Raw genomic sequence first — 11,105 nt, 5'->3', positions numbered from 1 at the left:
CACTTCATTGTCTTTATTTATGGTGACAGCATTTGCATTTGCTTCTCGCTTGTGCTATTTTTATTTTTGTCATTGGAGTTCATGAAGACTTAATCATCAGCCTTCTAATTTTCCAGAAAAAAAGTGTTGATTTATGGGACTGGCTGCAGAAAAAGAAGAAGAAGAAGAAGATCAATCTGACATTGTAGGTTAATAGTAGGGAACAAAACACATTCATAATTAGAAGAGAAAAGGACTTTCCTTGTTCATTCCAGTTTATAATAAAAAGCCCCTCGCCAAAGTGTCTTAGAAAATAATGCATTCAGACTGAGTCGAATTACCGCCTAGCAGATTCTATTTATCTGTAGCTTAAACAGCAGCTGTGTTTTTGTAAAAAGCAATGAATGTGGCAGTCCTACTTAAAGGTAGAAGAAAAAGAACACCCCTTGTTTTGTAATAAGGGGATTTTCAATTTAAAAGAGAGAGCGAGCCTGTTGTGTGAAGTACGGTTATTACATTCACTGTATTCTATCTCACCCACCAGGAGGCTAATAATGAAGGGGCCAGGGAAGGAGGCCAGTGCTACGAGGGTTATCTCCCAGCCTCAGATGCTGGATAAGTCGAAGGAGGCAGACTTGCTTTTGGATGACATTCAGAAAGGCCGGAGTGATTATTTGGAAGAGAAAAGCCTGCCCTATTCTTTTCCAAGGTAAACAGTTCATTTCATCTGTCAGCTGCATGTTTCAGTATAAAAATATGTTTATGTAAAGATATCTGTAAAGTTTGCCTTTAAAAAAATCATTTTAGGTGCGTGATTATTCCCCTGGCCCGCCCGTCCACTGATGAATTATTAGCGACCTGCCTTAGACAAAGGATGTACTGGGAGCCCCACCACACCTAAAGCCACGCTTTGAAGGATCTGCCAAGCTCACTTTTAATCATGAGAAAGAAATTACCCACATGGAGTCAGCAGAAAATGAGAAAGTAGAGCTCGTGCTGCGAATAATTCCAGCAAGTGCCAAGGGGCTAGTTGAGGAATGGCTTCATGAGGTGAATATCTTTAGCTTGTACTTAGGGTTCGGTTAGCGTATAATCATTTTCTCTTTTAGGAGGGATGACTATCTAAGTGTCTTTCCTAGCTAAAGAATGCTCAGGGCATTTGTCAGGATGTTGACAGATTTAATATCAGTGTCATCCTTGTTGTTATTTACTATGACTAATTTTACATTTGCAAATATGCAAAAATCAATTTAGGTGGAAAGGCTCTCTGAGCCAATGACTGTTGTTAATAGCTGTATGTATTTGTGTGTATTGATGTGAGTGCATGTCTGGTAATTTCTGTCTCTGTGTACATATGTACCCTTGTTCTTGTCTTCTTTCTGTTGTGCACGTAGGTCGGGAGCATTGGCCAACCAATGGGTTCTCAGATGTGGTTTGAGGCTTTCATTTGATTTTTGGACCAGGAAAAAAAGAATGTGTCACATCATGATTAATGGTCAATCTGAATTTTCAATTCATATGAAAGGAGAAGGGGGAGGAGGATATGAGCCCAGTGATGAGACTAACCTTTTCCCTTTGGGAAGAGCATGATTCAAATTAAACATCTCTTTCAGTGTGAAATTAGTTTGAAGGCCTCTTTTTTTTTCCCTTTGGTGCCTGGTTTAACTCCTTGATGGCTGCTCTTTCAAAGAAGATGCCTTCCCTCCCACCTCTGTGCCTGAGTCTATTCCCAGTAGCCCATAGTTCCTCTTCCTTTGTTTTATTTTTCTAAAGATTGGGTCTGAGAAACCAAGAAAAGAATATTTTACTATCTTAAAAGCTTTATTATTAACAAGATAAGATTCTTCCTAAAATATGTTATTTCTTTGTGTCCCAAACTAATGTCTCCATTAAGTAAGTATAAATAAATAACCTTTTAAGGGTAATTTTGCCCGGGAGGAGGGAGAGGGAAGGAAAGGGATTCTTCCAAAAGACCTTTTGAGTGCCCTCTACTCGATGCCAGTTTCTGCTGGCTGAGTGAGCTGCAGAGGAAGAACAGCAACCCAAAACTCCAAGTTTTCTCTCAGTTCTCTAGTTTCTCATATAACTGAGTCACAGGATTGCCATGCCAACCTGCAGCAACTTTGGCTTCAAGCAAGCATGTGCCAGGACGCTTTGAAACTACCCTTCAGTACTTACTGGTCAAAGGATGCAGGCCCCAACTTGCAGAAAGAACTCGCTGTCCATGGAAATGCTAGGCTGCTTGCCCTCGATGCCACAGTTAGACATCGTCAGGATTTGATCTGCGATTGATTCTCTTTCTGGAGTTCAGCGGTTTGTGGGGAAAGGGAACGTATCGGAAAGGCCTAGAGACAGGGTTATTCTTCCAATGTATGTTCAAAAGGAAAATGTTAAGTCTTTTTAATTCCTTTCCTAAAGGAAAGAGAGGTGTGGTGGAGGAGGCCAGTCGCTGGGAGTGGGCTGTGGTGGAGGAGGTGAGCCAACTAGGGTGGGCTGTGGTGAGGAGATGAGCCAGCTGGGAGTGGAGTGAGGTAGGGGAGGTGAGCCAGCTGAGGGTTGGAGGTAGAGGTGAAGTGGGGGAGGTGGAAGGTGGAGACAGACGAGCAGCTGTGTTTATTTTAGTACATATCATTTAACCCTCACCTAAAAACAAATTGGAGAGGTTTGGGAGTGCATTAATCTGGACCCAATTAGCATGTCTTTCTCCTTCAAAAGTGCAACCTGAGATTAATGAATATAAACTAGAGTTTCAGATGCAGAGCTTAAGTCATTTGCATGTTTCATGCATAATAATTGAATTTGTGTATGCACTTCCTTTCATTTAACTATTTCCAGTCTCCTCCCTGTGATCACATAAGCTAAGATTTCATTATAGGAACCTTTACGTGAAAATAGCTTGCCTAGATCTTGCTCCTAAGGAGAAACTCAAGTTCTTGTTTCTTTTATTTGAATTTGAATAATAAAATATTTTTTAGAAAGCAAAGGGCACGGCTTAATAATCTGGGATGCTGTTTCAGGAGTTGGTAAATAGGCATTCCAAGTTTATTTTTGAAAGGCCAGAAAATCTCTGGGAACTTATGGCATTGAGTTTTCAGTGGTCCCAGAGAACTGAGTTTCAGTATGGCCACTTTTAAGTGTGTTAATAATTCCCAGAGCAATGTCGCTTTAATGCAGCATAAAGAATGTTCTCGGGCTCTGGACCTGAGTACATCACTGAGGGATGTAGTGCACAGTACTCGTTCTGGCATAGTTAGATATTTGCTTCCATAGATGGGGTGGGAGATGGTCTCAGCTCCCATGAAGGTCTGTAGATGAGCAGTTAGTTAGCACTTGTGGTCCCTCAGCATGCTGTAGATTTTTTCTTTCTTTTTTTTCTTTCGTTTTTGTTATTCAGTTGTAGAAGGCTTAATGTTGGTTTAGTGCAAGCAGGTGCAAAGGTCCCCCCTCCCCACCTGCTCCAAAATGAAAAGTCTAAAAGCTGGCAGTGGGCATGTAAGAAAGCTTCCTGGGGAAGAGGTTGAAGCAAGGGCTTGCAATAATTCCCTTGGTTTCAGTTTATATCAGTGATTTGTCTGTCTTCTGTCTTTCCTCATGTGTTTCCAAGTCCGACGTCAAAGTGATGAGCTTTTTTCCAGGAATTCTCCCCACTGTCGTTTGTTTTTGGTGAATTCAATGGTTGAGTGTTGTTGAGTGTCTCCTGGTCTTGTTTCCTGCTCCTTGCAGCTAAGAATGTCATTGAAGGATAAAATCTTGTTAATTTGTGATGTCACAATATAAGTGTGCTTCCTGTCACTTATGTGTAGTTGAAAATGTTCCTTAATGTAGCATGAAATGATTGGTTAGCTTTGAAATGGTTGTGAAGTCATGTGAAGAAAATAAGTTTTGCATCCGACCAAGATAAATTCACTCTAGTGCTTTATGGCTTTTTATTCCTATGTGATAGTAATAAAGTCTCATGTAGGGATGGAAGCCATGAAATACATTGTGAAAAATCATCAACTAAGAAGGGGCCATCAGTATAGAAAACATTAGGCTGTGGAGCTGTGAACCTGATGGAGAAATGATTTAGTGTATAGCTTTGCTACATGCTTGGTGTTTCCTTGAGTTTCTTTATCCTTAGATTTTGACAGCTGAGGAATCTAGGTTACAAGAGTTGATTCATCTTTGTAATTCATTAATTTACATGCACATTCGGGTTTGCACATTTCTGTTTATCATACATTTTTCTCCGTTTTCTATTAACGAACGTGCTCTAGGGGAACTGTTAGTAGCCCACCTGTCTGGTGGGCAGCATTCAATCCTCCTATGCCTTCTTTTTCCTGTTGTGGTCTTTCTTCTGAAGCAAAGAAGAAATAGTCAAATTAGATTTGCCCTCTTGGAAATGTGGTCCAGATTGCTCTACTCCCAAGCTCTAAAAAAGGTGTATGTTGGGTGGGCCAGATCAATACCTCCTCAGATCCACAAGTCCACTAAGAGTTGTTCTCCACTTCCGGGTGTAGTGTGGTAGAGGAACGCCTGGTGTTAGAGGAAAGAAGGAGGGCTTTGGAAGGAAGTTGGGTTCTAATCTCTCTGCAACTTCAACTATTTGACTTGGGGCAAGTCGTTTAAACTCTGTAAGGCTCTTTATTTTTAAAATGGGGAGAAGTAGTACACCTTGCCGGGATGCTGTAAAGATTACATGAATGAAGTAATATATACGGTGCCTGTATTTAGCATGTTTTTAAAAAAGCTCGTGAAATATTAGTTTTTCTTTCTCTCTCTCTTCCCTCTCCCATTCCCTTCTCTCCCTCTCTCATGCTCTCCCTTCCTTTCAGATGTTAGTCTAAAAAACAGCACTTTTGAGAGAGAAAAGACTTGTTTAAGAATATCTAGTTGCCTCCTTCCCATATGTGGCTTAAATGCCTAGGTTGGATCAATAGTTTAATTTTTTTTACTTGAACTGTTTTCCTGTTGATGATTGACCTATACTCACTTTTACTGTTTTCTGTATATTATGTTTTCTTGAACTCTTAATATTGACTGTTGACCTATACTCATTTTTACTGGTTTTCTGTATTTTTTTCAAAGAGAATTCTAATAAAAATTACTTTTGTTATCTTTTGCCTCTCCATTTCCTCCACACAATGGGATTTTAGCCTGTGCTCTGACAATGTCTGGGCTGCCCTGGGAAGATAAACGAGGCCTTTTCCTTAGAAATCGCCCACCACAGTGCCACGAAAACTATAACCTCCCTGCATTTGCATATCAATGTGCTTGGGGAAATTTGTCAATTTTGTTGTAACTTTGATGCTAGTTTAACTTCTAAACATATAGAAATTATAATTTAACTTTATCACTGAAGGCTATAGAATAATTGTGGATAAGGAAAAGGACTTTGCAAGTATGCAAATGCTGAAACTTAGAAAAATTACAGAATAACGTGTGTATTGCTATAAAAAAAAAGAATATAGTGAAAATGAGTGACACCATATTTGTATCCAGTGTTATTTTATTATCATTGAATTTGTTTTTTAAACTCCACGCTTACCCCTATATGTCCAGATCCTAGTAATGTCCCTGACACTTAGTAGGTATTCAAATATTTGCGAATAAATGAATGGGAAAAGAAGGAAGATGGGGGAGAGAAATAGAGAAGTAAAAGGCCATATCACCGTAAAAAATATGTTGTATGGTTAAGGAAGCAGGCAAACACACATACACAGTTAAAGTTCTACTGCTAGAATGAGGAGAGTTTAATTCTGTAGAATAGTATCTATTACGAGGCCATTCAAGATAAAATGTAGTGAGTGGCATATACAAAAGTATTATAGGGACCCAGAACAAGGAAAGTTCTTTAGAATCAGGGAAAGATCCATGTCAGGATATAGAACATCAGCCAAATTTCCATAGGCAAGAGTCAAGGATTTAAAAATTAATTTATCAAGGAATTTATGAAAAGCTCAAGTGAGTGGTTCTTGGAAATTTTTCCAACATACAAAGTATTCTACCCTGGAGAACATATTTACTTCTAAATATCTTCACAAGTACCATTAGAAGCAGATAGTAGGTTTTAATGGACACACTTACTTAGATTAATTAATTACTGCTGAGTCTCAGTGGGCTGTAATTAGCTATTACCCATGTGGGATAGGATGAGTCTAAGCTGCCAGCATGCCCATGATTTCAAGCATGGCCATGAATTTGCCCAGTTTCTCCCCTCCTTTATTCTTGTGTGGTTGTATATAAACTCCAATACTTGCTGTACCTTTGAGGCAACTTGTGCAAAAGTGGTTGCCTTCATGAAGGGCTTAGCATCTCCCACCAGCTCTGGATATTGATTCTGCCAACAGACACTGGCCTTTTCAGGGTTATTGATTGGCATCTCACAGTGTATTCCTATGTAAAGTGCATATAAATGTGTTGACCAGTGGAATAGAAAGCTGCAAGAAAAAGCGGTCTCATTCAGCAAGTGAATGAGTAAATCTCTGTCTCATCAATGGTCACGGCACAAGCAGGAGACACAAGCATCAGAAAAGAGTGAGAGTGTGAATATGGGGCAGAACAATCTTTCTCACTTTCTTTTCCTCCCATGTCCTCATCAGAAGTTTCAATTCATCAGAGTTTTCACCAACAACATTACCTTAATCAATGGAGGATAATATCCATGGGATCTGGGTTTGGGCAGTTTAAGAAAAACTACACATTGTCTTACACATTCAAATCCCAAAATGGCTCTATGGAATTGTGAAGCCTCCTAAGAAGGTGAAATAAAGAGTTCAGAACTCTTCTCTCAGTCTTTGGATGGTCCCAGGAACTCTGAATCCATGGTTCAAAGAGCAAAGCCTAATCTTTTTGGTCTCAATTTGGACCTCACCAAGTAGACATGTACTCTGAGTTGTCTTTGGCTGAATAGGAATGGGCTTATGCTGGTCCACACTCTCACGTGCCTACCTTTATCACCAAAGTCACTCACATCTGCATGTAAGGCATGACTGTGGGGGAGGTTCAACCAGCAGCTCTGGATCAGAGTGGGGTCTACACAGGAGAGCAGAGCCCAGAACCTCAGTGGGCACAAAATAACATGACCCTCTTGGTCATGAGCTTCAGATTTTCCATCTCTAAACCAGTCCTTGGAATCATATCTCCAAACGGCACCTACTCCAGAATGGGCTGCCCCAGACCCTGTTCTTATAGATTAGACTATCCTTGGATTTGAAATACCAATGGTCAAAGGGTAGAGTGGGATGGAGTTTGAGAAAATCTCTCATGATTCTACTGGATGCCTCTTCTCTTCATGACCTTCCGTCATAAAAGAGGCCCAAGACACATGACAATCCACTGATGCCGGGCCTCTTTATGTTTCTCTTCACCGTTAATCCTTATCAAGACAAATATAAAATAAATTGGTTGCGTTCAGGTAATAATATTAGCCCTCTTGTTCATTTTTTTACTCCATTAGGTCTTTTGTCTTTCATGTGTTTAAATGAGCATTAAGAAAAAAAACTTTCTAGCCAAGAGATATAAAAATATTCTAGAAGTATATTTTAGTTGGGAATATATAAACAACTTATCGGTCGCCCAAAGTCAAGTTACACAGTCAGGGCTCAATAAATATTGATGACCTAATTGCTTACTTAATTAAGTTCAAAGTCTTTACAGTGACCCACAAGGCCTGCATTTGTGCCCTCTCTCTGACCTCATCTACTGCCCCTAGTTCAACCAGTTGAGCCTCGCTGACTTTGTGGAATTCTATAAATATACCAAATGTGCCTCTACTTCAGAGACTTTGCAATTGCTGTTCTCTCTACTTAGAATACTCTTCCTGGATATCTATGTGTCTCACCTCCTCATTACCTCAGGTTTCTGCTCAAATTTTCCTTATCATTGTGACCTGCCATGACTGTCCTCCATAAAATAATAGGTCCCCTCCTCCTCCAGACTCCAACCACCCTACCCTGATTCATTTTTCTCTATAGACAACACTTTCCATATTTACCTGCTTTTTAAAATTTGACGGATTGATTGATTGTCTTTCCTCACTACAACATAAGCTCCAGGAGGCCAGGGGATGGATCTGTCTCTTTTGTTTACTGCTTTATCTCCAGAGCCTTGAATCATGTCTGTGCATAGTAGACACTCAAATATTTGTTCAATGAAGAAATAGTTATCTGTCACTTCGTGGCATCTGTGTGTCAAAATAGTGGCATTATACATCATGACAACAAAGAATCACTTGTATTTCTCACCATTTGAATTAACCATGCTTTAAGCATTATCTTCTTGTAAGACATATATATATAGCTTTGCTTTTCCAGTGTCCCATCTTATAAACAATAGTGTGATGTGCATCTTTGCCCATCAACTTTCATCCCAGTTCTTCCTTAGAATAAATTCTTAGTTGTGGAATTATTGAGTCATAAATTAATGGGCATTTTTATAGCTCCTCGTTTATATTACCAAATTGCTTTCCAGGCAGGTTGCACCAATCCGTACTCCTAGCAGCGGGTAAATGTCAGAAAAACTTTTGCTTGACTTTTTTTTTATCAGTATTATATTACTGATTTCTTCCAAGCTAACCAGATTCCCTTCTTCTCTCAGTTCTTTTGCTTTATTCCTCCTAAGAATGTCAAATTGTGCTATTTTTATTTACTTTTCCAACTTTGATTCTAGATCTAGGATGAAAGGAATTATTTTAGAAATGGAAGGAAGTCAGAAATTATATTTCGAATTTCTCCATTCTCTATAGGAGAAAATGAAGTTCCAAGATCATAGTACTAGCTGCAAGCAAGGCTAGGAGTGAGGGACTCAGCACTACTGACTCTCAAGTCAGCACTTGGAAATATTTGAAAACCGTGAATCAGATGATAAGAATCAGAGTACACCATGCTAACTCTAACCATCAGTGTCTACCTGTTCCTTATGAAAATTAATGTCAAAATGTCCACAAGAGTATTTCTTGATGTTGGGAAATTAGATATATTTATGGTGTGTAAGATGTCTTTTAAGTTGAACTATATGTTCCACTTGCTGTGTTAACTTGTTCTAGAATCCTTTGTTTACCTTAGTCTCTCTTGCACAATCTGGCTCCTTCACATTTATCTTCTTTCTGAATTTCATAAAATTACAAAGCAACCAAGAAACTAGTAGCATTTGTTGCATTTCTTTGAATACAAGTAAAACAACCAGATAACTGGTCTTTTTACCAAAGAAGGCAGCCTTATGTTTCTTTGGAGTTAATACAGATTGTCATTTGGAGACTTTGTGGGAATGACTATTCAAACCAGCATGTACATTTATAAAAGCTATATATCTTTGAAAACAGCTATCTTCACAGATAAACACACTTAATATCCCCTTTTTCTGTAGAGAAAAGTATACTAGTGAAAAACTTGGAATTATATTTTGCCTTTTCTTACAAATTCTCAAAACTGGTCCTATATTTTTTTTCTCACATGTACATGCCTTCACAAGATTTCTTTTCAGATAAGGTGTCCTTACTTTATTCATGAACTGAATTATTATAAGGACGTCATGGTTGAAGATCAAACAGTGGTTAACATCCATGGTAAACAAGAATAATTAACAGAGCTCAGTTTATTTCCAGACAGATCTTGAGGGATGAATCAACTGAGAGTTTAAATAGGACACTATGTCCTGATAAAAATCAATAGTATATGAATCTATGCCTGAACCTGGGTGCCTACTCTAAATGCAGGTAGCCTGAAATTCCCAACCATGGAGAAAACACTATTATTTACTGACAGACATTAATGTCTCTAAAGAAAATGTAAGAGCTATGCAAAATAGATGAATAACTCAAATTGACAGAGACCTCCAAAGGGAACTAGAATGAATAGTTCTTTACCATAGTTGTATGAGGTAGATGTGTACAGGTGGGTGTACCCGTTCATCTCAGGAACACAAATTTATTTTAAATTCAAAGCCACAAAGTTGTGAGGCTCATCTGAAGGAAACCAGCCTTTGCACAAGTAATACACATGATTTTGCAAATTTTATTTTTACTTTAAATATGTATTTCTTGGTTATGACTCCTTGTTATCTAGATTATAGGAAATAATTTCAGTAAAAATTCCTCAGTTCTATCAAAATCAAATCTTTAAAGCCAGCTGGAGCCCCAACATCTGTCAGCAGCTGTGCCCTCTCAAGTCTAGAAAATAACCTTCTCTTAAGATATTTATGGCCTCATCCCTTCTCATTCCATTTCCATACTATCTTCCCCTCCAAGGTGCAAAGGAACTAAGAAAACAATCATCCACCAACAGCCTGTTTCAGGCCATGCCTTTGACATGTATCATCTTGATTAACCCTCTCAACAAGCTCACCAGGAAGTTATTGTCCTCATTTTTTTTTTTTTTTTTTCAGATTTGGAAACTGAGGGTCTGAGAGATTGTGACTGATCAGGCTGCTTTTCACAGTATTCTTATTATATCCTGGTGTTAGTCCTCAAACCCAGGGCGTGACTCCTACTAGGTGTGCCAGTTAATAAGATATTGCCTCTCAGCTCCAAACCCACCTTCGGTGTTTTGTGTATGGTGATACAATAAGATCCGTTCATTCCTTCTACTTCTCAGAGGTTTGAAATCAGAGTGGGTGCCCAACACCACCCCCTCCACACACACCTCTTTCCTTGTTTCTTCTAGTGGTTGAACCTGCCCAGGAAAGGGAGGACCTCTGACCCCCAATCACTGGCTGCCCCCCCAGCTGCTTCTTTCTGTCTGTTGTGGGCAACCTTTTCCCATAATTCTTGCTAAAGGTCAGAATGATGTTAGAAATGGCCCTATCAGGGCAAAACGTCCTCTGAGTACCTGAGCAGTAAGTTTCTTGCCTCCCATGTGGGAAGTAAAGGGTCAAGGGGCACTGGACCCTGTGGGGAGGCTTTCTAGATCTTCCCCACTTCCTTGTGTAGACAGTTGAGGAAGGTCTGTATCCTAAGTCTACTGGGGCAGGTGACATCAAGAATAAAGGAGAATGAAGGGGGAGGTACTTCAAAGTGACTCAGCCATCTTTGCAATCCATGGAAGCTTCCAATAACAGAATACAGAGCACATTGTCCAACGATGGCTGGTGAACGTGACAGTAGAATTACTGTCAGAGAGCCCAACTCTGCCCCTGGTGAGATGTGTGAC

The 11,105-nt window shown here is 39.4% G+C and overlaps 1 protein-coding gene across 1 annotated transcript; it reads left to right on the top strand.

The window, feature by feature from the left end:
• Positions 1–529: 529 nt before the first annotated feature.
• On the top strand, positions 530–1,015 carry LOC131421933 (dynein axonemal heavy chain 3-like). The gene is made up of 2 exons (XM_058568836.1): positions 530–688; positions 787–1,015. Exons 1-2 carry the CDS (start codon positions 534–536, stop codon positions 878–880), a joined length of 249 nt encoding a protein of 82 aa, XP_058424819.1. The 5' UTR covers positions 530–533; the 3' UTR covers positions 881–1,015.
• Positions 1,016–11,105: the final 10,090 nt, after the last annotated feature.

This window comes from Diceros bicornis, chromosome 25 (assembly GCF_020826845.1).
Source record: "Diceros bicornis minor isolate mBicDic1 chromosome 25, mDicBic1.mat.cur, whole genome shotgun sequence".
NCBI classification, from domain to species: Eukaryota; Metazoa; Chordata; class Mammalia; order Perissodactyla; family Rhinocerotidae; genus Diceros; species Diceros bicornis.
This window is presented reverse-complemented; position numbering and strand designations above follow the sequence as displayed.